The following is a 22680-nucleotide window of genomic DNA, read 5'->3' as shown; positions in this document are numbered from 1 at the left end:
GAATTCGAAGTCTGGAGCTTTTTACCCCCATTGGCCCCATAGGTTGAAATTGCCCAATTTTGGAGGAACACTAGTTCCTCTTTGCTTATATATGAAGATGATTTTATTGTTGGACTGCAGAACATCAGGAAACTTGGGAGTTCCATGTGTACTTCATTATTCATCGGGAATGTTTGGTGAAACCGTGAAAGTTGCTATCTAAGTATCTAGCTGATCAAGGGAAAGAACAGAACACAAGAACATATACAGGAAGCTCACTTGCTTGACCGCATGAAAAAGGTCCCCATCTGGTATTTGGAATGTGACTCAAAAATAGATACACTGATATGCTAAATAAAAAGGATAGATACATTGTTCATAATCTATGATTACAACACCACCAGACCCTCTGGTTTCTCAAATGTACACAAATACCTCTATAAACCCTAAACCTAAGAATCCCAAGTGCCTTCCGTGTATGACAAAACAGTTTCCAGACCAATAATTATGCATACGCGCCCTGAACTTACATTTAGAATCTCCGTACAATATAATGGCTCTGAAAGTGGTTACCGGTAAGCTTGAAAAACGGATCAATTGCGACCGTAACCAAACGTTTTCTTAAAGTCCAACCCATTTCACCCATCTGAAAACCCGGCCAATTCTGAAGGGCAGCTCATAGTCTTTGGCAACAGCAGGCTCCCTCTTTGCAACCTCACGTTCCGACCACACATATACACCACGTTCTTGACGACTTCCAGGTACTGTGTTGTCCAGGATAACAGCCACAAGGAATGCAATCACCATGTGTAACGAAAATAATGTGTTGAGGACATAATTCATCTGCCAACAGAAAATAGCAAAATTTAGTTAGAAATGGAGGCCTCCAATAACCATCTGTGATATCAACTAAGCAACTAATAATCATGCTTACAGAACTGGTGTGGCCAAAACCTATGGTCTTCACATGGGTATAACTTCAAAAGTAAAATACTGGAATCAACCATTTAACCTATGACTATAATTTGAGCTACGTCAACAATATTCTTTTCATCGTCGATTCCTAACTGTTATCTCACATAAGTCAGCAGTTCATATTGGCGGTGGACAGAGGTGAAACTCCTAGCAACCCAAAGTAAGTTGCAGTAGAAAAAATATGATATCTGAATGGGATTCTAAAAATTATTTTAAAAAATGCAGCCAAACAATGAGTATATTGACATGGATGAATAACCAACTGGTCCTCTACCCCCAAAAGAAAGAAAAAGAAAAAATAGAATAGCCAACTAGTCAGTGAGCATATAAGAAATTCCCCATAAAAGGAAGCATACCCCTCCATATTTGCTGCGGACAGGCCCATGAGAAGCCACAATATATGGCTGAAAATAACTAGGAACAGATAAGTTGGAGCTTGGAGCAATGCCGTATTGCTGAAAGTACGCTGGGATTGACAGCGAGAAAAACAAAGATAGCCCGACAATTATAATATTCCGAGAGCTTCCAGCCTCGCTGTAACGTAGATTTGACAGACCCAGTGCAGCAAGCATCGCCCACATGAAGCACAGAAGTGCTGCAACCATGACTTGCGGAATTGATGCAAGAAACCCTCCAACTTTACCTGCATGCAAAGTATTAACTGTGATTTGTTGCTGTGAATCAACGAAACTGCAGTCATAAAATTTGATATGATTTTTTTGTATTCGCAATTAACAGACACACACCAGCAAACTTCATGACTTCTAACAGAATCACCATTAAAGTTGGTCAATATATATGACAGACTGGAGGTGGATCATGATAATAACTAGTTAAGAAATATGAATATGGTTAAGATGTAATACCTGATTTTCCTTCAGAAATTATTTTTCTTTATAGGCTAACTGATTTCTCACTATCTGCCAAAACCTAACAAGCTCTAACCCTGCCAGCATCTAACCTATGCATAAATTTTCCCTTGGATGCTAGGACTTCCAGCATTAAGATTTATCCTTAATCAATTAGCACATCCAAATGTTTAATAAAGAATGACCTAGAGTACGCACTCAGTATTTTCATTCGTTATTAGTTTCCCTTCTCCATAGACATATCAATAGTAACTAGTAAATTTAGTTTGCAATGTCATCCTGTTTGCACGTCAGATTGTAATTTTATTAGCAGTTGGCCATCTCACCAGACTTCCAATGATTAAGAGTTCACCAGTCACATTTCCTAGAAATTTAAGTTATATACCTTGCTTTTTCATTATGTAGACAAGCATTGCCTGCGGAAATTTATTGAAAATGAAAATCGATGAAGGCCAAAGAAGTACAGAATAAACATGTGGTAAATTCAAGGAACTTAGAAAGAAAAATGCAGAGGAATGTCACTCAAATGGAACACAAAGAAATCATCTTTAATCTAAGATTGGAAGCCTCTAATAACCAAAAACGAAAGAGACATGCAATTATTGTAGTATTGAAACTACACATTTCATGTTAAATGCAATTATGCCAAACCAAAGGTTATGCCAAACCAAAGGAGAGAAAGTAAAGATGTGATTACGCCCGAGTAAAAAGAGAATAAAATACTACAAGTAAACCCTATATTTGTGCAAGTAACAGAAGTAACAATATAATAACCATATGGAGACCACATTTAGCCAATGTCCTTCACTAAACATGGCTGAGGATTTTATATGATTGTTGTTAGAGGCTCGTTGTTAAATTGAAAACAGAAGCTTACAAGGACTTACCAACAAGGGATAAGACAATCAAGACACATGCACCCAGTTCAACTGCTCTACGGCTTCCCATCTTAGTTACAGCTATTGTGTGCACATTTTCGGTTAAACTTGTCGACCCTGTCCCAGTACCCCATAATCCAGCCAAGACACTGGAAAGACCTTCAAGACCAATCCCTCGACTAACAACACCAGGAGTTGGAGGCCTGGATGCCACCAATAGTGAAGAAGCATGATATGAGCCAACCTAAGAAGTTTAAACAAAAAGCAAAGTCAGCCACTACAGTAACAAAGATAACCAGCTTGATGGTTGAATTAAAGAATAATGCCTAATTTTGCAAAGTAGTTAAATTATGCTGTAGGATTTATAATATTTTCCACCAAGGCACCAAGCAAAGGTACTGGCGGGGAGAAATTATCAAACAGTGATGTAATAGGGATCATCTTTTATACATGAAAAAATACAATTAATGATCTCACTAGCTCATTAAAAAACTGCTAATGCTTATTCTGTGTGGTACTATCTTATGTTCTGATCAGAATCATTAAAAAATGAAAAGATGTAACTAACGAAAGACTCAAAAGGAAAAAGAAGAAAGGCACACAAACATAAGAAATGACAGAGAACTAACCGAATCCACTGATGAGATAATTGAAACCACACACATTACAATAGCCATTTTCCAGTGGAAAACAGGAGTACCCCATTGTAATGGATAAGGAAACCTAAACCATGGGGAAGCATTTAACGCATGAGAAGTATCAACTCGGCAATGCTTCATTCTCGACACGTGCTTTCTGCAATGATCAGAAATTATGTTTGATGCCGGTACGTTTGTATCGCAGCCTTTATAATTATACACTCCAGCTTCAGTTAGGAGGAAAGCAGTTGCCCATGTGATTGCCAGACCCAATGGAACCTGCAATTTAGATAGATTTTACAACAAGAACATCACAGAAGACATACATACAGCTAGAAACTATAAGATGATATCATTATCAATATGAATATGACAAAAATGTTAAATTCCAACTTACTGCATATATTAGAAATACACGATGACCAAAAACAGATATCTTCCGTAGGTACTGTGGGAAATGGAGAAATGGGTTAGATGATTTGAATTAGACACACAGAAATGAAATAAATTATAATATAACTACAGAAGAATATTTACCAAATACATATAACAGTAGTTTCAATCAACTTACAAGAGAAAAAATAATGACTGATAATATCTGCACAGCACCAATCTCAAGACAAGTACCAACTAATGGGAAACCATAACTGTAGAAAGAAAGTCCAACAGCAGCAATTGTTGGAGACACAACCACTGGATTGATCAACCTGAAAAAGGGAAGGAAAGTCAACTGATGTTGAGTTATTGGGATCTGGCGTACGACCAACATACTAGGACTCTAGGAGTCTTTTACACAACAGCCAGGCACCAAGACCAATATTAATGTTTTTAATATAATATTTGTATGTAGAAAACCTAAAGACACAGTGATGGAAGAAAGTATTAAAGGTCATATGAACTTTTCAGTAGCATAGCACGTACATTGAAAACCCTACCCCACTCCTGGCACCCTGTCACCTCCCATGCATTTCAACCTCTAATTTGTTATAGATACCCCAAACATGATTCTAGATTGAGTGGTGTGATAAGGAAATCAAATGAGCACAAAGCAAACCAAATGCTGGAAGAGTGATTTCGCAAAAGAGGTTCATATGCCACATCCCACATGCAAATACAATTCACAATCCGGTGGAAGCTTCACACCAATGAAGTGTTTGGCAATAAAAATATTCTGAGAACAGGCAAAAGATGGCTAAAGCTCAGAGATGATGATGCTGGTGATATTGGTGTGTCCTTTAATTGTAACAAGACATAACTAAATCATAGAGAATACAAAGAAAAACATACTTCATTTGGGATAAATCTTAAGAGTATGGTTAGTGAGGGTCTGAGGGAAAATATCGGTATGTTATTTAACTTGGCTTATTAAAATTTATCAAGTCATAGTTGTTATAACATTATCTTAGGCCATATAACCGAGGATTTTAATACCCATTACTCGTTAGTCAGACTTGAAGAGTAGACAAACAGATGTGATTTAAGTGTCCTATGTTTTTATACATACAGTAGGCCAATAGTTTCAAAATTTGAGTCAAAAGGACGAGTCTATATAATCACCTACCCCTTCTTTGAGTTCGGCCCAAAGTTTCAAAATTACAAATATATTGCATACTAGTAGAAGAACCCATACTTATTGCCAGGTTAAACAAGACGGTATCCGGATCCATATATGGCACTTAAAAAGGTGCTACTATTGAAGATTCTTTTATAAGTTATTTGAGTGATGAATAATCAGATCAATATATGATAAGGATATGCCAGCTATTTTCAAAACAGAAAACAAAAAAACAAAAAAATGCCAGCTACCAGAAATTAATTGACACCATATGTCAATTCCGTCTACACCAAATGTCCAATTATTTACCTTATCCACTCAAGCTTTTTAAGCAACACCAGTTGGTAGTTCAAAGTAAACTAAAAGATCCATGGCATTCCTTCTTGTTTTCCCAAGTAACAAAAATTTAAAATTTAAAACCAATATAACATGAGGTAGTAAGATGCTGAATTCATACCTCAAAAACAATGACATTAGTCCAGTATATCCAAGTAGTGCTTGAAAAGCTGAACCTATTATTACTGCCCCCTGTAGCTCCTTCATGATATGCTTAAAATTCTGATGAGTTAAAAGAATACCGTTTAGCATTGATAAGAATTCCATCACAAGCATAATTTAAAAGATAATGAGATAGTTAAAAAGTAAGAACACATACATTTCCATTGAGTCCTTGAAATTCCGGAGAATTGATAATTGCCAAAGCGGGTGCTAAGTAAACAAATGACGGGCCCTGTATCAAGGGCAATCTTGATCCAAACGACGTTTGCAGCAGTGTGGTCACTCCCGAAACAAAGAGCACTGTCGATACCACATTTGCAGTATCCTCCTACAAAGCACTAAATCCAGTCAAATCAAACAGTCCAACATTGCACCAACCGCCACACAAACATACAACACAAAATCATAACTTTATGTGTCAAACTACTCACATAAGTACCGCCCATTGCTGGAACTATGACGAGTGGGATTAAAATTATCGAACCCAATATGGAGAGATAATGCTGGAATCCATATAGACCAATGGGGACTGAAAAAGAAGTAATGTAGAAACGAACCAAAATCATATCAACCACAAATGCACAAAACTAAAGTTTTCGAAAATTTCATAGATAAATCAACACATGGTTCACCCACCAAGCCCGGGCGTGTCTCTAAGCTCATATTTTATATGAGAAGGCCTGGACATAAACCCATCATCATCCCCATTATTAGGCAAAACATCAACCACTTCTTCACTCCTGGCCGGCCTCCTCGGCTGCGAATTGGGCTCCACCGCAACCGCCACCGCTTGCCCATTGGGCCCATTACCCGCATTCTTCGACCCTCCATCACTCTCCTTCCTCCTCTTCACCACCGTCTGCTCCTTATCCCCACTCGGCGCCGCCTTCGCCACCGCCGCCGGAACCGTCACCCCATTCGTCGCCGCCGGCTGGCTCCTCACCCGGCCGGCCTCAAGATCGGGCTCACTCCCCCGGGGCGGGGGCGGCCGGGGAGGCGGCAAGGATATCTGGCCGGAATCACTGGCATTGGTCTCGCCGGAGAACTTGGGGCGGAAGCCGGTCTTCTTGGCCCAGGACGAGGGCGGCATTGGAGCCTCCTCCGGGAGAGGTGGCCATGGGCCGGGCCGGGGCCGGGTGGGCTTAGGGTCCGACTTGGACATTTCGGGTCTTGACTGCGAAAAGGAAGGGACTAAACTAATGCAACATGGTTGGAATGGAGGAATGTGTGTGCGGATCTGGTGTTGGAGTCGAAGAAGATTAGGGATTTGTGAGCGAAATGCGCGAGGTACAACATGAATTGAGCTCTGAATCAGAGAGAGGGGTTTGAGAGTGAGAGAGAGAGAGAGAGAGAGAGAGGAGGAGAGAGAGACAACTAATGAGAGTGTGCTGGTGGCGAAGCTAAAACCGCGTTATTTTTAATTTTTCTTGGTTTGATTTTCTTAGATTTTTTAGAGGAGATTTTTATTTATTTTTATTCTTTTTTTGTTGGTCGGAAAGAAATATTCTAGATTGTGTTGAGGTTTGGTTACGCAATTAGCGGGGATGGTTTCTCTTCAGAGGTTGGGGAGGGATTTTCCGGTAGATTTGGTAAATCTAGGGTACTATTACTAGTTTTGTTTGAGAGTTTAAGAGGAGGAATTATTGTACAAATATATTTGATTGGAACATTCACATATTTTTTCTTTTTTTGTTGTTACATTTTCAATTTCGATGGTGGTTTGCCACCTTGTTGCACTCTGTTGCTCTAAAAATGACAAAAGCGAAAGAACAATTTCTAAGAATTGTTTTGAAAAAAATAAATAAACCAAAGAAATCGAGACACAATTGAATGAGTAAGTTCATGAGTTGTTCTTTTTTGTAGTAAAAGGTGGGCATGTTACCTGTTATACTGATAGTCTTAATCTAGAATGGTTAATCTAGAATGGGACGATACGGACCCCTAAGACGGTGTGATAGAAACATTATTACATTTTAAAATGTTTGAGAAATTAGATAAAAACCCAAAATACTAGATCTCTTTTAAAATAAACTAATACATATTTTTCTTTCATTTTACACTCACTCCACATAAACAAACTTACTATATAGAGTATATGTCTATAATTAATAGTTTTCTTCATTTTTTTGGTTTCTCTGATTTGTCCTTCAGACGGTAGAAATCTAAATTTAGTATTTTTCTCAATTTTAGCATCAATTTAAAACTAAAATACTGAGCTAAAATTTAGTTGGATTTAACTTTGTCATAATCAATTACATTCTTTAATTTTTTACCTTATTATTACTAACTTGAGTGTATATATATATATATGCTATATACAGAAGTATGACATTTGTAATAAAATGATTATTTTCATTTCTAAGCTCACATTTGGTGTCTTTCTACATAATCGAAAAATGTCTAATCGTAAGGTACACGTTCTTGTTCTTTGATTAATTTTCTTCTTTTTAGATATATTATTATATCATTTCTCATCTTGATCAAAAGAACATTTTACTCTCAACTCCTTACATTTCTAATGTATCTATTAAGTAGGGCATGCTATGATAATATATCTAAAAAGAAGAAACCCAAAATTGGGTTTAGGGTATAGGGTTAAGGTATAGGGTTTAGGGTATAGGGTTAGGGTATAGGTTCAAGGTATAGGGTTTAGGGTTTAAAAAACCAAAGTCTTTGACAAAATAGCTAAAATGGTTTTTCATCATAAAAATTCACATGTCAAAATTTGAATCGAATAGAGGACCACGTCAGAAACTACATGGTCCTACGGTAACACTGTAAAATTTCTTCCTTTTATTTTAATAATCAGATATCTTATTTATACTATATTCTACCTTATGGATAGATCAGAGAATGAATTCATTTCACCTAAATTTTTTCATAAAAATAAAGAAAACTACATGATTCTTGTAAATTGATTGAAAAATGTTAATGTTAGAAGAAAAACTCATATTAAGGTATTTAAAACGGCATCAATTAAGTTTATTTATTATGTTTATATGTTATAGTTGAATAGCAGCAATTGTGTAAAATTTGGAAAAAAATAGAACATAATATGTATCATATATAATTGATACATTTTAGATGTCTATCAAAAAGGAATATTATGTGGGAAACCACTCTTCAAAATTGGGTGTATATGGAAATCCCCTTTTAAAATTTCCTCTCAGTTATTATGAACCTAGCTGAACTAAAAAGTTATCACACACAGGGATAAATTTGACTCAAGCTTCCATCGCTAAGACGCTCAATTGCAGTACTCTAAAAGTTTTCATTCTCGAGGTGTCTAATTACCCTTATAGTCGGCAGGTAAAACTCCTACCCCAGGAAAAATAAACATAAATTAAAAGCCTAGAGCCAAGCCCAAAGACCAAAACCCAGTCCAAGAACAAACAGTGAGGCACTCACCCATATTCACAATCTCCACAGCCTGCTTCACCGCGTTACCTGTCAACCAGACGAGCATTCACGACCTGTTGTAGACGATACTGCATCGTTGTTATACCGTCATCATGCACAACAAAGTGAATATGTTAGAAAAGTGTGGCTTAGATTAGAGCCTTTTGGAATCCCACATCAGAAACACAAAAATTTATCATTAATGGGTTATAAGGAATGATATCACACATACTAATGTCAAGACTTTTTATGTAAAACCTCATACCTGTTTTACATTCGAGTGGCTAAACTTAGGACAATATCAGCATTTTTGGACCCGTGTATGGGACCCGTGGGGCCTGTCGCCCGCTTCCGCGTAACAGTTTCTACATAAACTTGTAGGCCAAGTAAGAAGCAAGATAGAGATAAATATACAAGGGTTTATAGTGGTTCACATTACCATGTCATCAGCAGGTAAGGTTAGATCCACTTAAAAAAATCCCACACTATGAGAAGTCAAGTTGCCTTTGTAATGATACAAGTGTAGAATAGATGGATCCTTTATAAATTAGGAAAGTGGAAAGCCTTTTTTTTATAGCTAAGAAAGACTTCTCACAATTCATATTTCAAATGTATGACAAAATATACATATTGTTCATGAAACCTACTTGTAGAGCATGGATCGGAATAGTGTCTTCTCAATGAGGTATTGATCCTTATTCACCATAATGAGGTAGCTTGGGTGTTGGTTTACTATATGTATGTCGAAGTCAAGACCCACCATGCCACATGAACGGTCTACGAGGTTGTTACTTATGTTTGACGGTATGTAATAAACATGGTATCTACAAGTCCACCAAGTTTTCAAATAAGAGGATAATCTTACTTAGGGAGTTAAATATGATGCCGCCAACTGTAAGTGACGTCTGAGTGACATTACACTCATACTAGTCCCCTAGCTCCCTAAGTAAGAAGGGATTTGACTTGGGTGTGACTCATTTATGATGTAGGGATCAGGAGTGATGTTACTTGCCTAGTCCCCCAAGTCCTACTCAATACTCATGTATGATCTCCATTTATGGTACATGGTATGTGATGCTCAGGTGTTACTTAAGTGTTCGTGCTGTTTGTGATACTCGGTGTTACCTCTATTTTTAATACATGGGTTGTACTGCCGTATGTGAGATCTGAGTGTTATCTCTCTATGTGATACTTAGGATTTGATTCCCTATATATGTGATAATCGGGTGTTACCGCTTTATGCGATAAGCATGTGTCATGTAATGCATAAGCATGTGTCATGTAATGCATGGGTTAAGATCAAGAGTGAAGTTACTTGCTTAGTCCTCTAAGTCCTGCTCGGGTGTTATCTCCATTTTTGGTACATGGTATGTGATGCTCAGGTGTTACTAAAGTGTTACTACCGTTTGTGATACTCGAGTTGAATAGTTGTTGCTGATTTTGAGTCTTTATGTGTCTGGAAAAGCCTTCACAGGTGTGGTTGCTTTTCGTATTCTATGATGTGTGGTAACTAGGTTTCAAGGGTTTCATCGACTTTATCGATTTTCCAAGTTTGGTTTTATTGATCGTGCCTTGACTTGGGCCTGCATGCACGTTGTGGTTTATGTTTTGGAATCACTTATCAACTTGCTTTTGAAGGCTTGTGTTTTCGGATTTGGATTTTCTTGTCTTTATCTTGGTGTCATGACGAATTTTGACGTGAAATCTTGTGAGTTGAGTTATCTGATTATCTAGTTTTGTATAATTAAATTGCTTCAAGTTCTGAAATTAATGAAATCTTTTTATTTATTTTTTATTTTTATTAATGAAGGCATCTAGAAAAAAAAAAATAGATGACCATGTATTCCGTTCCTCTTTTTATATTTTTGGCATGCTGGTTAGTAGAATATGTATTTTTGATTGGCAGTGAAATAACAAGTCATTTCGATTATGTTAGCAAACTAGTAAGTAGTAACACACTCATTCAGTCGATATTCAGATCGAGGTCCACGAGAGTATTTCAGCAAAACCAGACTAATATCATGTCGCATGCGCACGAACTCGGTTATGTTTGATAACATAATGGATATGAATATGGAATTGGTATACATGCCCTACAACTATCTTTAATAATCTCACTGAGTCTAATGTTATGAATGGAAAAACAAAATTAAAGAACTTCCTTGACCTTAGAGTGACTAGGCTGCATGTTGCCTGCTTGCATGGTCACACCACCTTCAACTTCCTTCGTCTCCTCTTTGTTGAGGTTCTTAATATTCTTAATACTCTAACAGAGTTGTAAGAGAACCATAAGTGAAAAATAGTAAATTAATGAGCATAAAGCTCATTACACTTCCACCTGTGGTGATACAACAGTGCGTGATACAACAGTGCCTTTAGATTGCTATTCTCATACATTGTGTTAGAGTTGGGAAATCAACACTGATCGATGTTGCCTGTGCAAGTTATCTTCATAACTAATCATTACTGTGAAACATCAATTATTGCCTCTTCAGTGTCTCTGAGCCACTACAAAGACATCATCATCCATATATACTTCAACATTTCCAAAAAATTTCAGAACATTACACAAATGATAACAATATACAAGTATAAATATATATGTATATAGACAAACTTTTTCAGATAAGGACATCCTCATGGATATGTGTTTCCAGATTAGGAAAGAGAGTTTATACACGATTTTGTATACTCCTTAATTCTCATTCTTTTTGTTACAATGGAGACTCAAGCGTCAGACACACAATTGCACTCGAGATTAGTTATAGTAAAATAAGGAATCCATCCCACCAATTCCAAATTGCACGCGCCAAAGCACTACATAGACAAAGTAGTGTTCCAATACATCATGGCCATCTGTAAGTTCTTTTTGAATTAAATTTTTTAAAGCTTTCGATATGGGGTAAGATCCATTACTATTAATATCGTGTGCACAATAAATCTATATCTTGGCTATGTGGGGGTTATATTTGTACAAATTAATACTCCGTTATCATCATTTTCTCACTATGTGTTATACATTGATATTCTCATATGTAGGATCATATACTCCTATGAGAAATTGTGTTTAATAACCTACTTTGAGCATGCAGAAAATTAAAATACGTGTAGATTGTCCGCATCAAATTTAGATGGCAAACACATTGACAAAATCATCCATGTCTCAAGAAGACTATAGTCTCGAAGAGGAGGCTATATTATTTTTAGTTGTCGAGGGAATGTGCTTAAGCCCGTAAGGGAGTCACCTAGGGAGGCAACCCAACTTTTGTGATTGGAGATCCCATGAAGAAAGTTCAATGTGGTACAAACAATCCATATTGCGTGACTCATTACATAGCACAAATTTTAGGGAGATATCCATAAGAGATCCTCTTGCACATTCCTAAGGCATAGTGCTATATTAATGTGAAATTAAAGAAATGTATTTACCTTGAATGAGTTTCGAGGCGGGCAATCTCCCGCGGGGTATTGTCACATGTACTCTTGAAGAAATTCACCTAAGTGAGAGTAGTTGTGAGGCCGTAATTATCAGAGATGGGCTACTCTCTAATAACTCTCATGATAATCAAGATCAAGCGCAAGACTATAAATAGCGCTACCCGCGTCAAAGTTTAAGTATCGGTATCGTGTGTGTGATAATGAGTAATTCGGCTAAAAAGCGTCTAGTTCAAGACATAGTTCACTATGATTCCTTTGAATGAAAGTTGTTTACACTAAGCGTATGTTTAAGTCCGGAAGACACCTACACCTATTACATGGTATTAAAGTTGCCCAAATTTTCTTATCTTAATCTTTCCAAATTTTTTGAGTTTATGAAGTTTTAAATCTTGTGGGGGATTATTGGTTTTTTAATTCAAAATAAGATTCAAAACTCATAACTCTATTTTAAATATTATTTATTCAAATTGAAGAGTCATGTCTTTTCTAAGAGTTATGATGAGTTTTATAAATACTTCATTTTTGAGATAAAAGGATAGACATTCTATATTGTTCACATACTCTTACTCTTCATCTTTCTTCTTTTATTCATATTTCTTTACTTTAGGCAATTCGACAAACACTTGACACCCCGTCTACCGTTAGTCGTGCAAAGCGGATTAGACATCATATGTGACTACAAGGGTTGTATCTTAGAGTTTGTAGACGACCGTCATGACCCGCACTTGGGGAGGCATCTACGGCTTAAGGACAACGTTTACGTGGCTCCCTTGTAAATCCCATGAGAAACTCTCTAATCCCTTTCTTCTTTATATTATTTATGATTATATGACATGTTTACATGATTTAATTATTTAATTATATTTTAATATATCATTTCTAACACAATATTTCCAACACTTCAAACACAGAATATATATGACAGCCTAAAAACAAAAAGACGAATACATGAAGCATACAACATATATAAAAGCCTTCACAAAACAGTAATAATGTAAGAGGTTCTAGCCTGGAAGATTGTTCCTAATGGAGTGCAATTCAGATACGACATCACTTATATCCTTTCGGTTTGTTGGGGATTCTGTAGAATATCCGATTCCAATTTCGAATATCAGAATTAAGGACTCTTTAATTCTCTGTTGTCTTTTGATGGTTTGATTGCAAGCTTCATCAACAGTGGTGAAGGCTCCTTCAAGTAGTGAATCAGTAATCTCCTCAACATGTTCAGGTAGAGCCATCCTCACAAAGTTATGAAGATTCAAGCCGTCGTTGAACAGAGGATCAGTGGGACTCTTCCTGGTAAACATTTCTAACAATAGAATGCCAAAGTGGTACACATCTCCACATGTTGACACCTCACTTCCCATACCATATTCTACATAACATAAAATGGCTGTCAGTGATTTATATAAGTACTAGTTAATGAAGATGAAAAGCTTGTGAAGACAATTACCTGGAGCAGCATAACCAACCGAACCTCTTATTCCAAAAGAGCTTAATTGAGTTCCAGAAATGTCTTCAGTCAATTTGGAGAGAAACCTTGCCAGTCCAAAGTCGGAAACATGTGCAGTCAACTCACTATCCAAAAGGACATTACTTGGTTTGAGATCACAATGAACTATTGGTGTTTCACAATGATTGTGAAGATAATCCAATGCAGAAGCAACATTGATGGCGATATCGAGCCTCTGGACAAGACTTAAAGTTTTGGGTGCATCTATTACTTATTCAGTTCCACTAGATGGATGCAGCCACTCTTCTAAGCTCCCATTTTTCATGAATTCATAGACTAGAGCCTTGAAATCATTTCCATGAAAATCAACACTTGAACATGCAGTTATAATCTTGACCAGGTTTCGATGCCTGATATTCCTCAATGCTTCACATTCAGCTATGAAACTCTTTGAAGCTCCCTTGTGCAACATGTTAAGTACCTTCACAGCAACAACTATATCAAGATTGAGAATTCCTTTGTACACAGAACCGAAACCACCCTCACCAATCAAATTAGTGGAAGAAAACCCGTTTGTTGCTTTTAGGAGAGCAGCATATGACACTTGCAAAACAGAGTTCCCTAGAGAGCTCAACTCAATTGCTTTCATTTTCTTACGATGAAGTAAAAAGGATAACACCATAGCAATTACCAAAAGAGTAAATGCAGATACGAAGGACACAACAATTTTCATTATACGAGACAAATCTCTTGCTTTAGACACTTCAGATTTGCACATAGGTAGTCGAAGCTCTGCAATACCTCTGCAAAGTGCGGTGTTTCCAACAATTGATGTTGCACTTGCATTCTTAAAAATACCTTCAACTGGTACTTCCCCCGATAAGTGATTGAACGATAGGTTCAGATTCTCCAAGTTTCCAAAGCCCTCAAAGAATTGCGGAATATGTCCTGACAAATTGTTTCGGGAAAGGTCCAACTCTCGAAGGCCTCTCAGGTTTTTCATAGATGATGGAATGAGCCCCTCGAAAGAGTTGCCTTTTATGGATAGGAATTCTAAACTCTCACAATCACCAAGGCTGTTAGGAAGCTCTCCCCATAACATATTTTCAGAAACATCAAGCTCACCTAAATTCCTCAACTTGCCAATCTCCACAGGAAGGGAACCAAAAAGTTGGTTTCTGAACAAGTCTAGAAAAACTGATAAGGAGCGAAGGCCAATAAGTAGTTGCTGGGGTACTGGTAAACTTTAGCAAATTACAAGCGAACCTAAGAGAGACAGACGCTTCCATCGTGTCTCAACTTTCTCACTCTCTCATATCTCGCTCCGACATCGCTGAGAGAGCCCAGGAGGCACGCCGGCGGTAGACCATCTGCAACCCAAGACCCATCGCTGCAATGACCTAGCTGAGGACGTCATCCAGGTAAGACCAACACAAAGGCCATAAACAAGTTTGGTGCTTGTATGAGAAATCCAATTATCATTCATATGTGATGTTAGTATTTATAGATTCGATCACAATCTTGAGCTTTTATGTGTTAGGGTATAGATTTGATATCAGGTTGGAGTTTTCTGGTTCTTTGTTGGCGTAATAGACACAGCCTTATTGCTGCAAGTGAATTTTTGATTTTCCATAACTATCATCCTTGATTAAACTACTTTCATATTATTATGGGTTTGATTCGTATCTAAAACTCCTTTGATAGGTGGCTGGATAGCTATGGTAGATTGGGTGTTTGTATTTTGAGGTTTTGCACGATTCCTCTTGGATTGCTTTGGAATAACGTGATTGCTCTTGGATATATTTGGCTGCTGATTTCTATGACTTGAGGTAGGGAAAACAAAACCTTCTTTATAGCTTAGATTCTAATTTGATGTGTGTTTGGTGTGATTGTTGTGATATGTGTTCTCTACGAATTCTTATGCGATTTTGATAAGGATATGTATTATTAGTGGAACTTTGTTTGATTCTATTTGTTGCAGCAATTGATCAATAGTTTATGGTCGTTTTTATCGAGTTCTGAGATCAATTTCTGAATCATCTTCAAGTATTGTTTCAGCCAATGTTTTAAAAGGCTAAAGCGTAGCTGAGGCTATGGAGCGAGAGCCTCACCAAGGCGTAAGCCTTTTGAAAAAAAAACCAACACACCATTTACAGGCAGCTTCCTATAAATGCTGCTTGCAACACACCATTTACAGGCAGCTTCCTGTAAATGCTGCCTGCAACACACCATTAACAAAGGCAATCTATAGTTCTATACTTAGACAAAACCAACACAGAGTTGTGAGCATTTACAGGAAGCTTGCTCCAATCTATACTTAGATAATCAGAGCACAATGTTGCATCATATACTAAGAAAACACAATTCACAACAGTCCAATTGAATCAAAAATTCGGAATGATGTGCGTACTGCGTACCTCAAATAAATGGTGAGTTGGTGACCACAATGCGAGGCTTAGGAGGAAGAGGTTTGAGATGATTGAGTTGCAGAAGACAGCGACGAGGCGGTGGTCAATTGGTCTGATGGTCGGAATCCTAGTGGTGGTCGATTGTGTCTCTGTGTTCGAGAGGGAGATCGGGAGAGGGAGAGGGAGAGGGAGGAGGGAGGAGGGAAGGAGGGGGAAAAGAGAGAGGGAGGCGCACGACCCAGCCTTAAGTAAAACACTTACCCAAAACGACCCCGTTTTCCTTCACTTACACTAGGCGCACGCCTTATGCACCTTAGGGTGCATTTTTTGCACCTTTTGCTGCACCTTTTGCGCCTAACCAGCAAAACACAAGGAATTTTTCATGCGCCTCACTCCTTTTGAGCCTCAAGGCGCGCCCGAGGTGCGCTCGAGGCGCGTTTTTTAAAACATTGGTTTCAGCTGAGCTTTGTTTTCTTTCGAAGTAGATATTCCAAGAAGTTCTTTTAAGCAGGATTTGTCCAAAACACATTGTATTCATAACTCTTAGCTTTTACATAAAGGAAGGATAGAAATTCTGAAAATTCTGCAAAACTGTTTAGTTTTACACAACCACTTTGGAAATTCGTTTAACTAACTTTTAAATGTCCAAATTTTCTGAAACTTTTACATGTTGCTTCCTTGTTAGCCTACAAGATATCTGGAAAGTTTCAGTTTATTCCAATGTAAATTGAAAAGTCGATGATTTTTCAAAGTTTACCCTGCAGTTGGTAAAGTTCTAGAATTCTAAATATGTCTCCTTGTTTCCTGTTGAACTTTGAACTTCCATTTGAACTATTTCATTTCTATCCTTTTTATATATGGCTGTACTTGAGACAAATCTGTACCACTTCATCGTTGTTCAAGGTGTTTATAATTTATTGACATTATTTTCAATAAGATACTTCTATGTTCAATACACCTCAATGCCTTGCATTATGTTTTTAAGAAAAGGCCGTACTGCTGGTTCATTGTTAGTTTTATTCTTTCCTTTAGTATTGTCTGTTGCTATCTACAATTGTTCTAACAGTTTAGAAAAGAAAATCCTAAGTTGCCTGCTGCTGGCTTTGTTCAAATCCATGTATTGATATATACTTATCTCATGTCCAACTTGTTATTGAAAATTGATTCTTCTGATATGACTGATTGAATTTACTTGGAAAACAAAGTCCATTTCTTCAAGTAGTACGTTCTTTCAAATTCGTATATACCACTGTTCAAATCCAAACTTATTACTGATCCGATCTTCACAAAACGATTTATTCTGTAAGATTCTGTTTCTTGAAAGGAAAGGGATTTGAGTTGAAGTACACTCTTTTCTTGGCCATGAGTTCCCAGGATGAAAGGATTTAGAATTTCCCCATGAGTTCTTTGAAGCGAAAAGGACTTTATAGTGTTGATGTTACTTCTATCGGATTCAAAAATATTTTGCATATTGACCTTTAATTAGTCTCAGCATTTTCTTTGTTTTATGTATTTTGCTGAGGCTTATTTAAGTTTTTAAGGATTTGAGATATCTTTTTGGCTTCAATGTGATTATCTGAATAAAGTTCCTCTTCTGTTATAATAATTTGGATTTCTGGTTTAATTTCAAAAGTGCAGCAGCTAGTGAGCTTTAACCTCAACCTTATGGGTATTTTTCTAAACTAAAGAGCATCTAAAAGCATATTTTCAGTCTTTCACATTCAGATGCATATTTAGTTAGTCTTTGTTATAATGATTGTTTTGTCGTATCTACTGAGCTTGTGAAGCTCATTCCTTATATTCTTGTTGTTGATTTCAGGTAGTCCATAAGGGGACACGATATTAATATTCTGGAGCTCTTGAACTGAAGTTTAGGTAGTTGTATAATTGTGATGTGTGCTCTTTGTGCTTCGCTATTTGTTTGAATATCTTTGTTACCTTGGATTGGAATGCATTGCCACCATTTGAAAAGTTTGCTTTACTGTTAGCAGGTTTTGAAAGGTTAGAACAGTTAAGTATTTATGTGGAAAAAACCTGCTATAGTTTTTGGTACCATGTGTGATGGATGATTTTGAGATAACTGTCGTATTACGAATAAAATGTAAAGTTTCATTGGCTTTTTACACTTAACTAATTTTTACTGTTTCCGTTGTGTATTTGAAAGCAACAGAACAAAGAATCAAAGTTGTATTGAATGGTTTCTACATGTAATCAGTGTTACTGTACAGTTTTACACATTTTGGAAAAGAATGTGTATTTGGTATTTCATGATATGTTTATTTCTCATGTTCCTGCTCAATGTAGTTAATAGAATGATTCTTCATTCTCAGATTCTTCAATCAGTTGGTTTTAACAAAATGGTTATCCCTTCAAAGTTTTAGTTACTATTTTCCGGTTCTTTATAAAAGTTCTTCCTTCCAAAAGTATATTTAAAAAGAAAAAAAAAATATATATATATATATCCACCGATCCTTCTTTTGATTTAATCCATCATATTAGTCATACCTTAAGGTCAGGGTGTGACACTAATGTATTTAATGATTTACTTGTATATGAGATTTGTATATTGAGAATGAATGAGAAAGCTTTCGTTGGCCTAGAAATCTTCATTGTTGTTCAGTTTTTAGTTACCATTTCTGAAAACTTTAAGCAAGTATGATCAAATATGATCACCATTCACTATGAGATTAAACTCATTCAAAGAAAAAAAGAACAACAATCAAACTAACCATAAGAAAAATTTATAGTATTAGCAAACTGTATTCCATGTCCAAATTGGTCATTCCACAAACAAAAAGCACAAGCCAGTTTTAATTTACTAAACATTTTCCACTGCTTTTAGCACTCACCGCACTTATTAAAAGTCAGTTTATCAAACACTCAGCTATATTTTGCTATTAAGTTAGGAAAATTCTAGTGTGCAGCACTGCATACCATGCAGATCTCACTAGAAGACAAGATAGCTGAGGTCATCTAGCATTATTGCAGAAAATCCAACCGGAAAACCCCTTTAGCCAGTTTTTACCCTTTTAGTTTTATCTTTAGTCTGTGTGTTACAAGTAAAAAAAAAAAAAAAAAAAAAAACTTTTAGACGGAGCATGGTGGGCCTATAAGTATGAATTTGTTTACTTAAGTACAAATATAGATCTATCCTCTTCACTCAAGGGTAAGCAGTTAATTTTTTTCAATAACTCAATTGCTACAGGTACAAGATTAGAATTTTTAGCAGAAGCTAAATTATCCTATAAAGAACTACAAGAAGAAAGAAGAAATTTGAGAAAACTAAAAGAAAAAATAGACAAGCTTCCAAGAAGTACCAAAAATTATTGGGATATTATCTTTCAACTACAACGAAGGATATACGAGTCAAGAGAAGAAATTGAAGTTCTTCAAGAAACTTTTGAAGAAGACTAAAAACCTCTTGATATTTTGAGCATCGGTTAGATCCGTTCTAGCTGGTATCAGAGCCTGCTTGGCTCAAAAGCAGGTGACAAAAGGCTTATGCCACAGAGTTGGCTTCTCTCAACCAACAAAAGAGAATCCAAACTGAAAAACTATCAGTCTTTTTGTACTACAAAGGAACTGATAAGTGGGAAGTGTGCTTTCATTCAAGGCATATACAAGAAAATCAATACTCCATTGAATATATTTGTAGAGTACTAAATACTCTATACGACGAGCATATTCATCTCCAACAGGAGATCGGAGTAGAAGAGCTTGATCCCTCAAGACCAAGCTTAATCGAGTTCTTAGATCATTTATCTAAGAATAAGACCTCTGAAAGGGTTACAGAGCAACTCGAGAGATTTAAACTACGGATTAATCAACTTGAGGAAATAAACTCAAAAATTGGCAAGCTTGAAATCAAGCTAAATTACCTCAAGGAAAAACAATATCTAGTAGATATTGAAAAGAAATTAGTTCGTACTGAAAATCTTGCAAACAATATTCATCAACAAGCAGTAGAACTAAGGAATACTCAAGAGAACTTGAGAACGCTTTTAGAAACTCTCATTACTAGAATAGGATGAATCAGAGAGTAGATCTAAAAGTAAAACAAGAAGGTGTTAAAGCTATTGGCTTTCATCAACCTACAGAAAAACTTGCCGAGAATGTAGAGGCAATAATCCTTCAGCAGAATTATAACATCGCTTATCTCCAAGAGATAGGTATTGACCTCGAAGTTCAATTTCGAGAATTACAGAATAGAATCTCTAGTCTACAAAAAATTGTAGAAAAAATGAAGGAAGGAGAAAATTATGAGAAAATAGATGAAGAAGCACTGGCTCAAAATGTAGCTAGTAAAATTATCATAAACTCTCCACCCCTACCAATGGGAGAAAGTAGACTAAGGTTTAGTAAACCAAAGCTACTTGAATGGAAATCTTCAAAACCATCTACCAAAAGAGACATGAAGATGCTAAACAGAATTCTCAGCAAAAGAAACACAGCTCCAGTTCAGTTGATAAATGCTCAAGAATTTGAGTATAATGAAATCGATTCTAGTGTAAGGGAAGCATCTGCCCCTAGATTTAGATTTAATGAGATCTATAAGAAAGGATCTTTCCTTATGGATTCACACAGATTCAAGATTCTTGAATTAACCGTTCCTGCCACAGGAGGAGAAACAGATATCAGGCTAATAACTCCAAAAGAAGTAAGTGAAGCATTCCAGAAAAAATATTCCTATATGCATATTGGTGCGGTTCAAGTAGGAATAAAACTCTTAGCCAGAGATGGTATTGACTGTTCTGTTCTATGTGTCTTACAAGACGATAGAATAACAGACTTCAAGAAAAGTCTGTTAGGAACAGTAGAAGCTTCTTTGTGCAACCAAGTTGCATATTTCAATGTTTTTCTAGACTTCACAACGCATCTCAAAGATGCTGCTCACTGTCTAAGACTAAGAATCAAGACAGATGGGATTTCTATGAAAAAAGGAATGATGGAACTAGCGATAGATTATCGCATCTATTTTAAGTTGATGAGCTCAAATGTGACTCCTAATACCAGGTTTCTGAATAGCCCTGAGATTACCACATCTATTCTCACCAACCCAAAAAATAATTCTCAGCAAAAACATGTCACGAAATGGCATGAAGTAACATTCCCAAGAGAATGGAATCTGACCCCTCCGGTCAGACAGCTTGAGAGCTCCAATGCCTCAGTCTATGAAGACATGGGAGGAAAAATCAGTTTACAATTTCATAGGCACTCTTTTGCAAATTATGAAGAAGCTAGTACCTCGGAAACTAAAACGGTTTATAACGAAGAACCTCTGGAAGAAGAGGATACTAAAAGACCTATAAGGATGTTCCAAGCAATAGAATTAAAAGAGTTATATGCACAAGTTGAGACTTGTGATTCTCCAGAAGAACTAGAGAAGATTATCAAAGAAATTTCCCAAGTTTAACTTGGAAAGAAAAAGAGAAAGATTCTTCCTTATCAAGCAACAAAAGATGAACCAGAGCCATCATGAGCATCAATGGAGACAGAGGATGAAAGACAGACACCTCCAGGAGGTGGTCATACTGTAATACAGAACATCACCAACAATCCTACAAAGATTATTCGAGAAAAGAATATCAAGCTTCCAAAAGGACAAGCTCCTACAGGAAGATATGGAGAACGAAGTTCTCAGAAATACATCCCTACAGAAGCCAAATGGGGACAATCAGTGTCCGAGAGAGGGGTTTATCTGGATTTGGACCAGGTAGGAGATAAAAGAAAAGCCATAGACAACTGGGTTGCTAGTTTAAAGCTAACTCAGGCCCTAGTGTTATCCAAATATGCCTACGAGAAAGCTCATGCATACTATGAGTCTACCTTAACTGGAATAGTCCAGAAATGGTATCAGTCCTTCAAGAGAAGTTCTCAATGGACTGATTGGGCAGCAAAAATGGCTCAGACTAATAGTCCTTTAGATTTTGCAGTCCCTATCTACGCACAATTTTGCGGAGATATCACTGGACATAGCGAGCAATCTAAAGAAAGAGCTAAAGCAAATATTCAAAAATTGAGTATTTATAACATGAGGTATTTCGAAGAATATACCAATGAGTTTCAAAACTACTACTGCACCATCGGAGACATTGAAAATAATGATCTCATCAGAACATATTACAGAAAATTGCCAAAACCCTGGAATGATGCAGTAGCGCAATCATTGGAAGAAAACCCCCTTCAGTATTTTACTGTTGGAGGAATAGCAGAAAGAGTTAGGGATCTCCTAAGAAAACAATGTACAGAGAATAGAAAATCCAAGAATGCCAAGAAACAACTCAGAGGAGTTGAAAACATGTGTCCAAAGATTTTGGATACCCCGACACAATGGGGATGTTATGTTTTGGAAAAGAAATACAGAAGAAAATTCTCTGGTAGCAAGCAAAAAAGCAAATTTCGCTTCTAAAAAGAAGTATAAGTTCAGAAAGAGTTCTGGATATCAGAAAAGACAATCTTCTCAAACTTCTCCAAAAAAGAAATTTTTTAAGTAAGGAAAAAGAAACCAGATTCTGGTTCCAGAGAAACAAAGAAGTAGCAGGTGTTGGCTCTGCAAGGCAGAGGGACATTATGGAATGAGTGTCCGAAAA

The 22680-nt window shown here is 36.7% G+C and overlaps 1 protein-coding gene and 1 pseudogene across 1 annotated transcript; both read right to left on the bottom strand.

The window, feature by feature from the left end:
* Positions 1 to 296: 296 nt before the first annotated feature.
* On the bottom strand, positions 297 to 6554 carry LOC101310203 (nucleobase-ascorbate transporter 12-like). Its single transcript, XM_004294420.1, has 10 exons — positions 6029 to 6554; positions 5824 to 5921; positions 5550 to 5720; positions 5352 to 5452; positions 3911 to 4046; positions 3737 to 3787; positions 3331 to 3618; positions 2711 to 2945; positions 1311 to 1597; positions 297 to 822 (listed from the first exon to the last, which is right to left on the bottom strand). Exons 1-10 carry the CDS (start codon positions 6552 to 6554, stop codon positions 601 to 603), a joined length of 2115 nt encoding a protein of 704 aa, XP_004294468.1. The 3' UTR covers positions 297 to 600.
* Positions 6555 to 13233: 6679 nt separating this feature from the next.
* Positions 13234 to 22680, bottom strand: part of LOC101295319 — a 15329-nt pseudogene continuing 5882 nt past the window's right edge.

The sequence above is a fragment of the Fragaria vesca genome, linkage group LG3 (assembly GCF_000184155.1).
Source record: "Fragaria vesca subsp. vesca linkage group LG3, FraVesHawaii_1.0, whole genome shotgun sequence".
NCBI lineage: Eukaryota > Viridiplantae > Streptophyta > Magnoliopsida > Rosales > Rosaceae > Fragaria > Fragaria vesca.
Note: the sequence above shows the minus strand (reverse complement) of the source record. Positions and strands in the feature narration are given on the sequence as shown.